Here is a 17,991-nt window from a genome sequence, read left to right as displayed (position 1 = left end):
GGGGATAATACTGTAGCTGTCTGATATCTGAACCATTGATCTGATCGCTGTATGAATGGCCAGAGCAGCCTTATCTTGTCCGAGGAGGGGAAAAAAGGAGAATCACAGAAAGGAAATGTCAAGGATAGTGAATGTGGCCAACATGGTAATTAGCCACAGAAAGGGGCTACCTAAAGAGCTGTATAGCTGGCCGGGAGAACAGAGACAAATTTGCACAAACAAGCTAGTGGGTGTGCCAGCTAATGATTCTTTGGGACAGAGGAATTGCTCTTGTTAATTTGACAAAGCTTGAAAAGAGGGCTGGAGCGGTTATTGACAGCAAGTCAAAGTGAAGCCATGAAAGCAGCGGGCAAACACAGCTTCTCCACTCTCTCTGTTCTCCAGCCATTGACCTCCTCTCCTCATCCCTCATTGTCACTCCCTCTATAGGTAAGGATGGAATCTAGATGTCCTTTCTTGAACAAAGGCACTAGGAGACCCTTTATTTCAAGCGATCCTTGATTTTACATCTGTCTTGCTTTGGCTCATTTATATATATTACAATCATTATCTATCCCTTAGGTCTGTTCATAAGGAGACAGTGATGGAGCTGAAAGGCTATCAGGGCAGTTCCAACTGTGGCTGTTCCATAGTATTACGTCATTTTGATATATAACACTAGAAACTACACTGAGGGTAGCAGCAATGAGGTCAGGGTGGCCGATGTCAATTTAGTATTGTATTCTACTCTCGACTGTTGCCAATCATGATGTAAAGCGATTCAGTGTAAAAGCAGCACGTTGCAAAGCTTCAGGAGACGGTTCTTGCTCTTTAAAAGAAGCCCACCTCAGGCGACTTAATTTGGACACACTGCAGAAAAACAGAGGTAAGCATGCTGTGGCAAGGAGGACGGTAAAGGTTATGTTATATATCAAACTGCTTCATTATATTGTGCTTTCCAACTAGGTAGGCAGTGGTGGGGGTTTTTTTGCCTCAAAATTTAATCCAGCGGAGTTCATATAAGGGGCACTGTGTCAGAGGGAGAGATGCAGAGAGAGCTTGTGGTGTGTGTTTGTGCTGAATGTACTTTCATCTGGCAAGTCTCACACCCACTCTGTCTGCCGATATGTTGTAGTAGGCACTCTGCAGCCAAAGCAGCAGCCTTTCAAACAAGGCTGGCTGGTCCGGGGCTGAGAGGGCTTACTGGTAAATTGACAGCCCAGGGAATACAGGGTACTCTCACCCCGGCACTCGCCCACTCACATGCTTTCATTCCCCTTTTTACCCTTGACCATTGACTGTCTGCACTCTTTCCCACTGGCCAGCATAAATCTGCCTTTCTAAGATGTCACCTGTTCATTGTCTGTCCTCTGCCTCTCTCTACCATGCTCGCACTCTTTTTTTAATCTCCCTCAGCTTTCCAATTGAGTCAGAGCATCACTCATTCAGGCAATCCATTTTTCTGCTCTTAAGTGTATCCGTTCTTATCTGTGTGTCAGTCCTTATGATTAATAACACTTTCATTCATCTGGCTAATTACATCCTTCAACAAAGGCAAAAAACACAAACATGCACATGTGTACACTCACTACCCCACACAAAAACACATACACACTCGCGCTCATGCATGAATGCACTGTAGGCATACTAACCAAATCTGTTTGAAGTGTGGGACCCTAAAAGAAGAGAAGGCTCCTGTATGCATTAAGTATTCATGTGACGTGTGGTGGGGTGCATACGTGTGTGTGTGTGTGTGTGTGTGCGCGCTGGGGTTAGTTTCAGACAGCGTGTGTGTGTTTGTGTGTGTGTGTGTGTGGAGAGAGAGAAAGAGAGTATTCGCAAATTGCGCCGCGAGCAGCCAGCAATCGAGCGCTGACACCTCGTCTGGCAGACGGAGGGAAAAGGGGCTGGGCTGAGGAAAGAAAGAGAGAGGAGGGAGGCAGGGAGAGAGGAGGGATTGTGTGTGTTAGAGAGAGAGAGAGAGGCACGGCAGGACAGCTGCCAGCATTTCTCCGATAGCAGGAGAAGGACAGAGAGGCGGAATAGGAGTTGGAATTCTCCTCATTCTCAGTCACCCAAGGAAATCTTTCAGCCCAGCCAGGCGTGCTGATTCTCTCCCCCTCCTTCTGCATGTAAGCAGCAGAGACTTTGGGAAGGACCTGGGCATCAGGACCTGCAGCCACCCACAGCAGACACACCACAGTGAATTAACTGAATGAGAAACAACCAGCCTGTGGGATGAACACAGAATTGGATGTGAAAGAATGAGTGGAAAACTGAGCAGGAGAGCAAGCTGTTGCTGGGTTTTTGCATCTCTGAACTGACGGTGAACTTTTTCTGGTGAAGAGGCATGGAAAGAGTTAGAGGTGCTTTGGTGCCGTATGCACAGCGGAGGCATTCCTTCTCATCCTGACCTGCTCCTTACCTCCTTTTAAGAAGCTCTCTGGACTACCCGCACCCTCACTGTGAACCTACTGCTTTTTCTGCAGGGTGCTCATCTTGTGTGCCCACATGCACCTTGCCCCACCTGGCGCTTGTTCCATTTAGTTACTATGACGCCGACGCCTCCTCCTCCTGGTTCTCCCACCACCCATCCAGCTTCTTACAAACCTCTGTGAAATCAAGTGGAACCTCGATGATTGCGATCGGAGCAAAGAGGACCCCTGTGCCCCAAACTAGTGAGCAGCCCCGCCTCACTCTGTTCTCGGCAACTGCGACGGTGTATCAAATGTGCAAGTAATGGAGAGCAGTGACATTACAGACATGGACCTCAAAGTTGAACTCCATCAGTTGTCTGTTTTTTGACTATAAGCATAAACTAGATAATGGATTGGAAAGAGCTGTAAGTACACCATACCAGCATTTTCTCACTGGTGCATGTTGAAATAAACCTTTGGTTCAGTTTGTATATCATTCAATGAAGTCTATACAGTATGTATATACAAGATTTTGTATAAACTTAAGACTGACTCTGTCAAAGCTTCTGCTTCACTAGCCCCCACAGTTTATCCTTTGAGCATTTAGACCAAGTTGTGTAGGGAAACAGCTTCATTAGCATGGAGATTGGGAGTAAACAGGTGGACAAGCTGTTGTGGGCAAAGAAATCTGAGCCTCTCCTCACTGCCTATTTTCCACTGACTGATCATATAGTTGGGTAAAGCAGAGAGAGCAGGAGAGAAGGAGGGCGGGAGAGGTAGAGAGAGAAAGTGACAAGCAATTAATTTCCCTGTGTATGTGTGGTTGTGGTGGGGGAAAAACAGCAATATCATCCTTTTTTTCTCACCTTCTATTGAAGAACACGTGTGCACCGATTGTCATTGTGCAGCATGAATTAAACCTCAAGGATACAAGCTCAGCTTTAGGTTGGGAGCACTCTTCACTGGTCAAGGCAATTATAAATCAGCTTTTTTTCCCCCTTCATGGCGAATCCTGATGCTTGATTTATCTCTTTGCTGAACGAGGAAAGAGACAGAATTAGGTGAGAGAGAAGGAGTGAGAGAGAGACAGAGAGACAGAGGGTACATTTATCTTGAATAAATGTGCTGCGGATACCTCTCATAAATGCACATCCACACTCAGAAGCAACACACACACACACACACACACACACACACACACACACACACACACACACACACAGCCACGTGTACTCTGGTGTAGTTTCCCCTTTCTTTCTCTCCATCTCACATTCATCTATTCCATCTCATTTTTTTCAGTCACACGATCCGTCTCGCATGCTATCACACATAGGCAGCTCCCTGGGGAGAGCCTTCTCCTGTAGCCTACTTGGATGCAATAATTATTCCATCAGCCGGCAGTGTGTTCCCTGATTGTGCTCTTGGGCTGTCACTACAGGGGGCGGACATTTGAGAGGGGAGTGTTGAGGAAGGGAGGGGGCCGGTTGTCACTCCAGGATGCAGAAAGAGGGAAGGGGAGTGGGGTTGTGTTTTTGGCAGTAGCCCACCCAGACCTGTCCGTAGGAGCCCAGAGCTGGACTAATGAGCTCAGACTGGCCTATTAGGAAACTGCTACTCACCAGGACATGCATGGATCTGCTGCTGCTCTCTGCTGCTTTCTCTTTCTCACATGCTCTGCTTCTTTTATTTCTCCTAAAATCCCTTGCTCTGCAGATCTCTCATTTTTAATCTCTCACTCCAATGTTCTTTCATTCTCAGTGCCACTCTTTGCTTCATGTTGACAACCGCCTCTTTGTCTTCCCTGCTTCACTCTGAAATCCGACTGCTCGAGTGAAAACCTTTTGAGTGCATTTGAATTTCTTTGGAGTATTACTTTCCTCGCTGACCTTGAATTTCCAGCTGAAGTACGGTGTTAGTTGATCCAGGGCAATGTTATACCTGGAACCACTCTAAGTCTGGCCAGATTCCCTGCAGGCCGTGCAGAAATATTGGTGCTGTCCTTTCAGTTGCAGGAGTTTAGACAGAAAGGAGTGCATGTGCCTGACTCAGCTGGCCCTGTGACCAATCTGTGTCTCCTCAGCATTGACTGTGGGTGACAAGAAGCCAGGATGACAGTGGATTTTAGTTAGAGCACTGTCATAAAGCTGGATTCATTTACAGCAGAGGGTTCTGTCAGGTGCCAGCACAGCAGAACTGTTTAGGCAGACATTTGTCCATCGAGATACCACTTAAGTAGAGAAGAAAGTTGGGTTTGCCTCCCTGTCTCTCATCTGCTGGTGATGGCCAGCTTGTTTAATGAAAATGATCAAAACTCCCGACATATACCACATGATCCAACTTTGACTTAAATGATGGGTGAACATACTCCCAGAGGGCAGTGTACCAGCAGCCCTCGCCTGTCATGTCGATGACAGTTGTTTTGTGTTTGATCAAGATAAATGCATGCATTTGCCGTGCCTCCCTGCTATGACAGCCTATATTTGGTCCCTGACAGTCGAGGAGGCTTGCCTGCTAATCGTTCATCTTATGGATTTGCAGTTTCTGTTGTTGTTCTACCTGCTGTGGTGGGGAGTTCGGAGTTGGAAGAAAAGCAGTTTTAGGGTGCGGAATGATCATGGGTGCACAGTTTGGCTCCCCTGCTGACTTTTTGTTTTTTTGGGAAACTAAAAGGAGCTTGTTGACCTTTATGTTACATTTTCAGCAGGCATTTAATTTAACATTTTATTTAAGCCAAATAATGATTTGCTTATGTATGAACTTCATGGAATGGTGGTTTTATAAGTTTAGCTTAAACCTCATTTTTTCCCCCTTTCCAGGGCAGCTCAGAAGCTGAACCTGTCCTCCAAGCGGAAGAAGCACCAGCCCTCACTGCTACACCCACAGGAGCCCTCCATTTACCCCACCAACTTCAGTGGCATCCTGCAGGTTTTGCCGCCCCCTGCTCCGCCATGCCTGCTCCGAGCCGTGTCCAAAGTGAAAGAGAATCCAGGGATGGGAAAGGTGAGAACAGACCTGTCCTAAATCAATATTCACAAAAGAATGCTCATAAAGATACAGATAAAGCACAGCATATACATATAGACTCTGCCTATGTAAGCCCCACACACATCCCTATAGAACTACGCACACAAATGTACAGATACACACAGACCCATATTTAAAGGGAAGAATGTGGGGTGGCGACACCATGGTCCAGTCCATGCAGATGCAGTCTGATAAGCCTCCTGGAATGTCATGAATTCATTCAAATTGTGAGACCAGCATTCCTCTGTCTGAATACAAAAAGACAGTGAAAACTATAATTCTAACAAATCTGCGGTCACGTTAACAGCAGGATGTCTAATTCCATTTTAGGTACAGTGTGCAATGATGAAAGTCAGGCTGGCAGCAATAGGACGGTCATTAAACAAAGCTGTACAAACACATCGCTCTTCCTTTGTGGTTTATTGGGTATTGTTTGTCTGAGCTGGCGTCCTGTACTTATAAAGCAGAAGAAGTCCCCTAACAAGATTAGATCCCACCTGGATAGGAAGTGCTCGCATTTGTTGCCAGGTATCCAGATGGTTGAGATTTGGCATACATATTGTAAATCACCTATTGACACACGGACTAAATAAAATGTGTTATTAACAAGCCTCCTCAAGCCCACACCTGAGGTATACTGTACATCTGTGTAGCTAAAGGGGCAGGATTTAAAGGGGATATCAATATATATTACATTCTTCTATACCTATCATGACAGATTTTCAGGTTTATTAATTGTAAAGCAAACACATCAAGTTGCTTTCTCTGTTTCTTTGTCCCTATCTCTTTTGCTTGTAGAAACACAATTTCCACAACATTTTCAGTAACCTACACAGTTTTGACATCGCCTGCGTCTGTTTCATATTAATTCAACCTAAGACTTGGGTGGATGTCTTGTTTCCATCAACTGTATGTGGGTCACTTCCACTTCTCCACTTTTGACCGAGACACAGACACTTTCAGGCATAGACAGTTGAGTGGATGGAGGAATGCCAAGCCACACTAATGGGTTTCATGGGGATCAAGGGACAGAGAAACAGGGGCCATTAGCAGGGAGTCTGAGGTGTGAAAATACTGTAGCCAATCCTCTGTAGCCTCCAGTATCTGATCACTGCCAACATAAATAAAACTGAGACATTAGCTCGCCTCGTAGCCTCTGTCTGGTAGACAGAGACTCAGCAGTCATAGGTGGAAGCCCAGTTTAAATGTCATAGCAAATGTCATTTACTCAACATATGCACACGTCAGTCATGATAACGGCCCCCTGTGGAGTAAAAAGAGAGTCTGCACTTGGCCCGCGGAATCCAAGATGAATTCACTCACTGAAAGAAAGGGATTTCCAGTGACATTGTTTCAGGGTGCTGGAGCCTCAATCTGTAGCAATATTTATATACTAGTGAGGGGAAGAATGGGCCTTTTGTGTAGCCGTAAAGAGGGTGGAGAGTCCCATTCTGAGTAAAACAGTCTTCCCTCAAAAAGGGAAGGGAGTTATTTTTTAAGGTTTTTATTTCAATGCCTAAGAGGCATCATGGGTACTTTTTCAAGATGCTTTGAAATGGCTCAGGGCTTGAGTTCCCTATCACATATACTGTAGGATATAGAAACAGTTCAGTTGATGTAATGCTAGGGTAACACTAAACACTCAGGGAGTTGACAGGGACTCCAAAGACTGCTATACATATCCCAAAAGCCCTTTATGTCTCCTGTCAGTCACATATATATTTCCACAGTGCCTTTGGAGATATAGCAGAGGTTAGAGCTGTCAGAATTTGAAAAGAAGGTTATTGTAAATAAGGTGTCATATAGACTTACATGCACAAGCACAACCCCACCCATACAAACCACACACAGTACATCTGTGCAACATGGTAGAGGCGGGAAATGGTGAATTTTTTTCATCATTGGTTGTAAGAGGTGCCACTATACAACAACTGGCAGAATGACGTCGCTGCTGGAACCACGGCAATAACGTTAGACACGAATGGGCTTGTCAGAGCTGTGCCAAATCAGCACCTTTAGACATAAGCCATCATCCTATTTAGCGTACCATGCAGGCATGATGAACTGTACCATGATCTGTGGAATGTGTTAAGACTGCAAGCTCACTTATGAATGTCAAGCCCCAGAATGCAACAGGGTGGGTTTCTAGCTTGATGCAGAGCTGCCATTTTCCAGGCAACAGAGCTGAAAGAGAGAGACAGAGAGAGAGAGAGAGAGGGAGCGAGAGAGAGGAGAAGTAGGAAGAGTGGGTAGGTGGGATAAGAGGGGGGCCATATGTTCCTGCACTCCCATGCTGGTGAGCTGCTCCTAGTCCAGAAAAACAACCCCCGCAAGAGGGATAATCCCCCAGCATGGCGCTTCACACACATTAATTTCAACCATTTTCTGCTATGACTTTCAAAACGCACCTTGCTGCCTTTCACTGACACCATTAGGCAATGTGTTGACCCATAGGGCTCGCCAGTCAATGTGAGACTGAGTGTTTCCATGGCAACCTTCAGTGTCTGTCAACTCTGACAAGTGGATGTGATATTAATGTACAAAGCTGAGCCATGCTTTTTGTTAAGATCCTAACCTATATTTAGAATGCCATACATTTCTTCTCTTTCCTCTGTTAGCGGGCTGTAAGTAAAATATGTTGAGCTTAGCCTGTAATTTTTTCCTTCTTTGTGCTCAACCTGAAAAATGCATTCTTACATCTCTCTGCTGAATCCGTCTGTCCACTTGTCATGTTTAATACTTTCTAATCCTCCCTTTGTTTTCTTTTCTCTTTACTTATCTGTGTCACTCTGTGGAAAGGTGAAAGTGATGATGCGTATCTGTCCATCTCTGGAGGCTGCAGACTCCTCAGAGTCTCAGTCCTTCTTGAAAGTGGACAGCAGGAAGAAGCAGCTGACCCTCTACGACCCCGCGTCCAGCCCACACTCCAGTTCAGGACACAGGAGATCTGCCACTGTGGCCGTCCCAAAGATATTTGCCTTCGATGCCGTTTTTACCCAGGATGCCTCACAAGTAAGGGCCAGCAAGGGATGTACTATATGTGTGTTTGTGTGTGTATGTAAGTGTTTTTTTTAAATGTGTCGTGTGGGAATCGACCTCTCAAGGGCAAAGGGACATCTTTTTGCTGGCAGGGTGTGGCCAGGGGCTTAGAGAAAAAATGCCTGTCTTGGGTCAGGGGGCATTCTTACCAGTGTGGGCCTAACAGCTGGGCCTTCTAAGCCCTCTGGGGAATGATTTGAATCCACTCCAGTTATATCTAACCTCTCCTTTCATAGAGCTGTTATATCTAACCTCAGACCCCTGCAGCCTACAGCAGGCATACCACTGAGATCAAAGACAAAGGTCATGTACATGTTTACTATATGGCAACTTGGGAGCAGACCGGTTTTACACTTGCCATACCTTAAAACAAGTAACATATTATTTTAATGGAATGACTGTATCTATGTCACTCACTGCGAAATTTCCTAAAAATCTGAGGTCAAGTACTTTATGCATTTCCCCATGGTGCAGTAAACTCTAAATAGCTACGAGAGCAGAGGAGATTGTCATCACTGGTGTAGGACGACCTCAGATCCTCTATCATACCACCTACCTCGAGCAAGTATTTTCCTAAGTAAGCTGCTGATAGCTAACGCCTAAATGCTGCTGCTGTGGAGTCCAAGCTGCTAGATTGTGCCGCCGGGACAGCACTGCTGGTGGCTAACAGTAACAGCAAGCTGTTCTGCTGTTAGAGGCCTTGTTTGCTGTGTGATGTATGGGAAGGGGCCTCTGCTGCAGAAGCCTTGCCCCAGAGGACCCATGTTGAAACAGATTGCAAAAATGAGCCACACGTTGCAACACACACACACACACACACACAAACACACAAACACAAACTCCTGAGTGAATAAAAATGCTGAAACCATTAATGTGATTTGGTGTAACCAATGCCAAATAACTGTTCAGTTTATATGATAACATTTTGGATTCATTATTCTCAGGATGCCTGTTTATTGACAGTATTTCTATGATGTGGCTGAATTGTAAATTGACTGTGAGGGGGCTGTGTGTTTTCACAGGCTGAGGTGTGCTCTGGGACAGTAGCTGAGGTCATCCAGTCTGTGGTGAATGGTGCAGACGGCTGCATCTTCTGCTTTGGCCAAGTCAAACTTGGTAAGCTCCTCCACTGGCAACAGATTAGACAAGAGCCTTTGTTAGCCAAAGAAAACTCTCATTGCTCTTTGTTAGCTACACTCGATGTCCACAATTGGCTTAGCGGTGCACTGGGGTGAGTCAAGGAATGGGAGATTGGAGGAAAGGAATGGGTAGTGAGTATGGGGTGGGGGTGCGGGGTAAAGTGCTGCATCCAAGCTTCAGGGCTCAGTCTGTAATTAAAATCTAAGTAATTGGCCTGGCCAGTACTCTTAAGCTGAAGGGCTTGCTCTCCTCATGCTGCTGTTTTCACTACCTATAACTCTCCATAGAATTACTGCTACTGAAATCCTTGGATTAGCGCTTTTTTATTTGGCATGTACTAGATATTACCTCCTAAGCGCCACATCAGCCATTATTAATTTTTTCATCAGCAGTTGTTAAACACAATAACCCTCAGAAAATAAACCAATGTCGGTGTCTATTCCTTTGTCAACTTCCTGCCCATTTGACACAACTTGATGAAAGAAATAATTTTAGTTTGAACATGTAGTGAGTGCTGGCTTCCAGAAATATTTCCATTTCCGTCCCTCTCTCTCTTTCACACATCCCCAGGAAAGACATACACCATGATTGGCAAAGACAGCTCAACTCAGAGCCTAGGCATTGTGCCCTGTGCCATTTCGTGGCTCTTCAAGCTCATCAATGAGCGCAAGGAGAAGACAAGCACGCGCTTCTCTGTCCGAGTGTCTGCGGTGGAAATCTTTGGGAAAGATGAGGAGCTGAAGGACTTGCTGTCTGAGGTATCGACAGGCAGCGTGCAGGAGGGCCAGTCCCCTGGCATCCACCTGAGAGAGGATCCCATCTGTGGAACTCAGGTGAGAAGCATTTCATCTCTCTGCTCTTTCTTTGTTCACTGATCCTTTCATTCTCCCTGTGGGTTATACAGTATTAGGCTTCCTGAGTATTGATCTCTTTCCGTCTATGATCTACCTCTTCCTCTCCAATAGCTGTTTGACTCTTTCTTGTGAGTGCATGTCTGTGTGTATGTGTGTTTTTATCTCCCAGGACATCCTAGTCAGCCTCCCTCTATCCCACCTGCCTCTGAAATCCTTGCTTAATATTTCCACCAAACCCATCTGTGGTATTGATGGCTTTCTTCTTACCTTTGTATTGACTCTCCTGTCAGCATCTATCAGCATCTATTACCTGTGTGTTAGTGCAAGCCCTGTATAGCACAATAGAAGTGTTATTGGGGGATGGTAGAAGCTTGTAGGTTTGAAGGCACTCACAGGTGTTGCTGTCAGATGTTGTTTTTTGGGGATCTGTATGGCCTCTGACTTCAAAGGCTGTGCAGTTCTGTGAAGCTCCATCTTGCTCCCTTCATGATGCCCCATGCCTTCTCTCTCTCTTCTACCACCTTCAATCCCCTCCTCTTTCTTTCTGTTTCTTTCTCCCTCCTCCTTTCCCTTCCTCTCTTTCTGTATATCACCACCACCATCATCACGTCCATGGTAAGGGAAGTGCCCCTGCCTCCTGTTCCACCATTACCTTTCCTAATCCTCCTCCCTCTGTGTGCATATCTACTCTTGTAATTGCCCCCGGGACCCAATCTAATGGGCAAGAAATGTGTGCTGGGGTCCAATTAACCGACTCTCCTCTCTTTCTCTTTCCTCTCTTCCCCCTTATCCTTTTCACATCGGTGAACCTATGTGGTCTCCTTTGCGCTAACCCCGTTCTGTCTCTCCCCCCCCCCCCGCAGCTCCAGAATCAGAGTGAGCTACGTGCCCCGACGGCTGAGAAAGCCGCTTTCTTCCTGGATGCAGCCATCGCCGCACGCAGCACCAGCAGACCCAATGCAGATGAGGAAGAGCGACGCAACTCCCATATGCTGTTCACACTGCACATTTACCAGTACCGAATGGAGAAGAGTGGCAAGGGTGGAAGTTAGTACCATTAGATTACTACTACTACCACTCTAGCAGTGTTCCAACAAGTTGCCACCTCACATTTATGCAATAAACTAATATGGTCATTGTTCAATTTCACAACACTTTAACACATATTGTGGCAAATGGGTGAAAGGGAACAACTGTAGTATAATGTCTTTAATCATTTCCTCTCTTAATTATAACTTCTCAAATGTGACCTCTCATTCACACTGAATAATGATGAGGTGTTTTTTGTGAGCTAGATGGCAGAGGATGGCACTAAATATATACTATATACTATGAATGGAACATCAGACACATCAGTCCCTTATTTGCAATATTTATGGATGAATTGGTTGTGGTCTCTGCAAGACAGAGATGTGTTTGTATGCATGTATGAGAGAGTGTAAGTATGAGAGAGCAAGAGTTGTTTTGTTGCTGCTGTTGCAATCACATAAGTCACCAACATAACAATGTGTAGCCTTGTGATATTTACAATGGCAGCCAATTCCCTCTTGCTGTATTTTAAATCATCAGACAGGGACTGTGTGTGTGTGTGTATGTGTTTGTGATTGTCAGTGGATTCTGTGTCTAACCAATGGAGTCTCCTATTACCATGAGTTACACATTTCTTTGGAGTTCCAGTACCAGGCGGCAATTTGAATGACTTCAGTGTGGGAATCTTACTCATAAATAAATCAAGACAGGTCTGACAGTCACCCATTTAGTCTGGGCTGAGCTATGCCACTCCTGTCATCACAGCACTGTGTGTGAGGAACTGATTTCAGAGAGGGAGTGTCTGTGCTGTGCTCACCTGGTTTTTGTTCTGTGTTTGACACAGTGTCAGGCGGACGGAGCAGGCTGCACCTCATCGACCTGGGGAGCTGTGAAAAGGTCCTGAGTAAAAGTAGAGACGGAGGGGGAGGCTTGTGTCTTTCTCTAAACGCACTGGGAAATGTCATTATGGCTTTAGCAAATGGAGCAAAACATGTACCTTACAGGTAAGAACACCACCGTTAGTTGTACAGTCTGTGTTTTAGCTTCTGTTAAGTGATATCTATAAGTAATTGTTTCAGGCAAGTTGCTGCATGTGTCATCAGTCACAGCAAGTTTGCTGTGTGACTGTTTATTTAGTTTGTTTAGTTAGCCTCATAATAACTTTTACTGGTGTTGCACAAGATTATATTGTAGTTACTCAGGTATAAAAAGACTACTGACTCGTCATTTGGGAGTATTTTTCGGTTCAGAGAATTCAAAATGGCTCCTGGAATCAAGTCAGCTACCTTTACTGTCATTTTGAAATATCACTGTGCCGTTTGCTAATAACGATGTAAATGTGCCCTGTAGGGACAGCAAACTGACAATGTTGCTGAGGGAGTCCCTTGGCAACATCAACTGCAGAACCACCATGATCGCCCACATCTCAGATTCCCCCGCCAACTACACTGACTCACTCACCACTATCCAGCTGGCATCCCGCATCCACCGCATGAGGAAAAAGAAATCTAAGGTATACTGATAAACTGATTAGCACTGATAATCTGGTTAAACATATGCAGTAATAAACTGATACACAAGTAATGTATGAAAATCTAGTGCCAGCAATAATGGTAGATTTTTACAAATAAATAACAGAGGCATTTGGCAACCTAACTTATAATACTTCTGAATAATGATTCACTCATTGTTTATAAATGAGAAATGCAATGTCACTGTTCTTTAACATTATATTTAAGAGTTGCTATTATAGCAGTTACTGTACATTCCTAATGTGCATGTGGAAGTTTGACATTCATCATATTTCATGCCATGACTCAAGACCTTAATTTTGGAGCTATTAAGCAAATGAACATGTGAATGCTTCTGCAAATGAAAAGATTATCAGTGCAGTGAGCTAGTTTTTCTCAGCTCTTCAACAAATAATCATGTAATCAATACCACTGCCCAAGGAAGTGTGCACTGCTGCTCGAATTAGGGCAATATATGCTCCAGATACTTAGGTGGAATGACAGCATGTATTTATTTGGTATTGGTCCTAGGCATGCTTATAAAGCAGTCCACATGCAGCAATTTGACATTAATTTCATATTGATGTGCACTTTTAACCTTTAGATAAATATCGACTGGTAATGGAGGAATTAACTGGTCAGAGGAATTAATATTTGCCCTACAATTGATTTCACTATGAAATTGTCAAGAAATTAATCTACTATTAATAAAAAGGAATAAAATGATTTTATAAAATGACTTGATTGTTATATAAAAATTGTAAGAATATAGAATCACATTACTGTCATCACTTAATTTTTAGATGATCTTCTCTTCTGCTTTAACTCTTTGCAGTACGCCTCTAGTTCATCTGGAGGGGAAAGTTCCTGTGAGGAAGGGAGGATCCGCCGGCCGCCCCACCTCAGGCCATTCCACCCTCGGACAGTTGCCCTGGACCCAGACCTGCCCTCAATGCTCAGTGACCCCGACTACTCCTCCAGTAGTGAACAGTCTTGTGATACTGTCATTTACGTGGGCCCTGGGGGAACTGCGATCTCAGACAGGGAGCTTAGTGACAATGAAGGCCCACCTGCCTTTGTTCCAATCATCCCCTCCCTAAATAAGAAGAAGTCTGCAAAAGATGGCCCTCTGGACAGAGACCAGTTCTTTAAATGCAACACATTTGCAGAGCTCCAGGAGAGGCTGGAGTGTATAGATGGCAGTGAAGAACCCACTGTCTTTGTTGGAGAGGGCAAGCGAAGCCAGGCTAGCCCCAAGACAGATAAATCTAAGGAGAGCCAAGGCTCTCTTTCACCAAAGACTGTAGCAAATACTTCTTACACCCAAGAGGGCATCTCACCCAAACAATCTCCAAAATCTGTTGCCACACAACCATCCTGCAGTCCCAACACTAAATCTAAACTGGACAATGTCAAGACGCAATGCATACCTGCAGAAAGGGCACCATCTGATAGTGTTCAAAATGTATGCAGAACCAGCGCTGATGGTGAGAAAGCCTTGGTTTCAGAAAACAGAGTCACTAACAAACTAGCAACTGCTGCAGGGCCTAATTCTGAGCCTGTTGTGAGAGAGAAGGTCTACTTCAACAAGAAAGCTTTGCCTAAACCAGCCCCACCTCCTTCACAGCAGAGAGACTCCAGCATGCAAAATACAGACAATGAGGAAAGATCCAGCACCAGAATGCCTCCTGTAGGAATGAGCTACCAAGCTGTGAAAAGGAGGGATCCTTACACTTCCCCTTTGTTCAGAGCTCCTGTAGAGGTGTGCCAGGTGCGCTCTACCTTGAGGGAAAGATGTCTGGATCGAGACATCCTTAGAGCCACTGTCACCTTGCAGCAGCCGGTGGAGCTGAATGGAGAGGATGAGCTGGTGTTCACTGTGGTGGAGGAGTTGTCTATAGGCAGTATTGTAGATAAGGTTCGGCCATCCAGTATTATCAGCTTTAACAGTGACTGCTCCCTTCAGGCTCTGGCCTCTGGTTCCCGACCTGTCAGCATCATCAGCAGCATCAATGATGAATTTGATGCCTACACGTCAGCCGTGGGAGGTTCAGAGGTGAACGTTGCAGTGGTCCCACCCTTCCAGGAGGGAGCAATGGAGTGTATAGATAGCAGGGGCTCATCTATCAGCTCTTGGCTGAGTGAGGTTAGTGTCTGCACCTTGGAGAGTGAAGGGGCTCATTCTACGGACGTCTTCCTTCCACAGCCCAAACACATGGGACCAGAGGCCACCTTTTACATCGAATCCCTGGATATGTTGCACTGTGTGTCCTCTCCTAGAGATCCCAAGAACTCCTTAAATGACAGTGGATTTAGTTTTTCGGAACTAGACAGTGATAGTGCTGCCTCAAGCAAACTATCTTTGACAAAGTGCCCCCCATCTCCAGAATCAGCCAAAGGCTCCCTCAGATTCACATCTAAAATAACTAAAGCTCACTCACTTAGCTCCTCCCAACTTCCACAGTGCCCCTCCATAGTCCACTCTAGTCTTCCTAGGAAGATTAAACCTACCTCATCCATCTCTCCCAGTAGCAGCAGTAGCAGCAGCAGCAGCCGAGAACCACCAAGGCAAGAGGCTAAGCAGGAGGATCCTTGGCAGCGCAGTGACAACCATTCAGAACCTCAGTTTTCTGAAAGCACCAGCAAATTTCTCAGAAATACCCCCAGTGGCATCCCTTCCAGCAAGACACCCAATAATAGCAACAGTGTACCTCGCCCATCCAAGGTGCTGGGGTCTACCTCATCCCAGAGGGTGGTCGATGGCTGTGAGAAGTCAGCCAGTAAGAATCCACCCAGCAAAATGCCTCAGCTGAGACGAGGTGCCACCACCCTGGGAACAGTGCCCGTTATCCATTCCTCCACAGACTACAAGGGAAACCAAGATATTATTGCATCTACCACAAGCCTTAAATTCTCCTCTCTGGGGAAAAACAACAAGGCTAACTCACAGAAAGCGAGCAATCTCCCTAAACCAGGTTGTACTTCACCCCCGCCCCCTCCGGTGAGAAAGTCCAGTCTTGACCATAAGACTAAGACCCTGCTGCCCCAAAGTGCCTTACAGTCAGCATATGGGGAAGCAGGGAGGGCATCTGGAGCAAGGGCAGCTGTATCAGAGGATGAGCTTGAGATACGTCAAAGAGTAGACTCCACCAGTTTCAAAAACTCTAGCCTCAACACAGCAAGAGTTACCTCCAGCCTGAAGGCCAGAGGGCTTAGAGGAGATGGTGGACAGCATTATGGCAGTCAAATGTCCCTGGAAAGGTGCGAAAGTCTGTCCTTATCAGGTTCCAGAGCTGCACTTAGTAGGGAGAACAGTGGGGCAAGTCTGGGGAGCAGCAGTGGGAAATCCAGCAAATCCATTCCAAGATTTGGTATTCCTAATTCATCTAGCTCTCCTATAGCTACCTGTCCATCATCCCCAAGTGGAGGAAGTCTTAGCAGACCTGGTCTGGTTAAAGCTTGTGTTAATCCCAGAGCATTAGGAACAGTCAATGGTAGTAAGGCACGCTCACTCTCAGCAAACAACTCCAAGGGCCTAAGCTCTTCCACCAAATCCTTGACCGCTCCTGTAACCAGAAATACCAATGCCAACCTCCCTCCATCAGGACGGACATCAGCTCCGCGAACCACTGCTGCTGTCAGCAGTAAGCCTGGGAGAGGAACTATCATGGGCACAAAGCAGGCCATGAGGGCTGCCAACAGCCGTGTGAGCGAATTGGCAACAGGCAACATATCGGGCAAACACATGAGAGGTTCAGGAGATTCAGACAGTGGGAATGACAGCGGGGTGAACGTGAGTGATGACAAATCCCCTATAGCCATGCTGCCCTCTCCATACAGCAAAATTACAGCGCCCAGACGGCCTCAGCGCTACAGCAGCGGCCATGGCAGTGACAACAGTAGTGTGTTGAGCGGGGAGCTGCCTCCAGCTATGGGCCGCACAGCTCTGTTCTACCACAGTGGTGGCAGCAGCGGATATGAAAGCATGATCCGTGACAGTGAAGCCACAGGCAGTGCTTCTTCTGCCCATGACTCCATGAGCGAGAGCGGCATGTCATCTTCAGGAAGAACAAAGAGCTCCAAGTTTCCCAAGAAGAGAGCAAATGGTGAGAAACTAATTTGGGTTTTGGGGTTTTACACGTAGCAATAGGTAATATTCACAAATATTATGAATATATCATACTGGTACTAGCAGTGTATGTCAGAGCTATCAAATAATGCTTGCCCCGTGAAGCTACACACGCATTGAAATAGTATCCAGAAATTAATGCTCTCTCCAAGGAAATTAGCCATATAGCGGTTCTAACTTAATGAATCCATTCTTATTACATTCACGAATTGGTATTTCATGGGATTTTCTCTTCCCCTGAATCAGCAGCATACATTATTCATACATACAGGGGAAAATGAGAATGATTGTTTCAAACAAGACAACTTCAATAATCAAGATGATCTGAACATGAGCAGCAGTGACCTGGTTCAAGTTTTTGTAGCCTTGTGTGTTATAAATATATATTATATGTGTGTGTGTGTATGTGTGTGTGTGTGTCTGTGTACACACACACACAGTGAGGAAAATAAGTATTTGAACACCCTGCTATTTTGCAAGTTCTCCCACTTAGAAATCATGGAGGGGTCTGAAATTGTCATCGTAGGTGCATGTCCACTGTGAGAGACATAATCTAAAAAAGAAAATCCAGAAATCACAATGTATGATTTTTTTAACTATTTATTTGTATGATACAGCTGCAAATAACTATTTGAACACCTGAGAAAATCAATGTTAATATTTGGTACAGTAGCCTTTGTTTGCAATTACAGAGGTCAAAAGTTTCCTGTAGTTTTCCACCAGGTTTGCACACACTGCAGGAGGGATTTTGGCCCACTCCTCCACACAGATCTTCTCTAGATCAGTCAGGTTTCTGGGCTGTCGCTGAGAAACACGGAGTTTGAGCTCCCTCCAAAGATTCTCTATTGGGTTTAGGTCTGGAGACTGGC

At 45.5% G+C, this 17,991-nt stretch overlaps 1 protein-coding gene across 6 annotated transcripts in view; it reads left to right on the top strand.

Annotated features, from left to right (window-relative positions):
• Positions 1–17,991, top strand: part of kif26ab (kinesin family member 26Ab) — a 69,001-nt gene that overhangs the window by 46,348 nt on the left and 4,662 nt on the right. For 5 of the 6 annotated variants that reach the window (XM_046063011.1, XM_046063012.1, XM_046063015.1 and 2 more), the window contains 8 exons: positions 5,213–5,396; positions 8,220–8,432; positions 9,482–9,575; positions 10,170–10,432; positions 11,317–11,500; positions 12,327–12,486; positions 12,833–12,995; positions 13,829–17,099. In XM_046063011.1, coding sequence (XP_045918967.1) covers positions 5,213–5,396; positions 8,220–8,432; positions 9,482–9,575; positions 10,170–10,432; positions 11,317–11,500; positions 12,327–12,486; positions 12,833–12,995; positions 13,829–17,099 — 4,532 coding nt within the window. Of the gene's footprint in view, positions 1–2,789; positions 2,822–5,212; positions 5,397–8,219; positions 8,433–9,481; positions 9,576–10,169; positions 10,433–11,316; positions 11,501–12,326; positions 12,487–12,832; positions 12,996–13,828; positions 17,100–17,991 lie in introns of those variants that run through there. The other variant, XM_046063014.1, reaches the window with a different exon arrangement.

The sequence above is a fragment of the Micropterus dolomieu genome, linkage group LG11 (genome assembly GCF_021292245.1).
Source record: "Micropterus dolomieu isolate WLL.071019.BEF.003 ecotype Adirondacks linkage group LG11, ASM2129224v1, whole genome shotgun sequence".
NCBI lineage: Eukaryota > Metazoa > Chordata > Actinopteri > Centrarchiformes > Centrarchidae > Micropterus > Micropterus dolomieu.
Note: the sequence above shows the minus strand (reverse complement) of the source record. Positions and strands in the feature narration are given on the sequence as shown.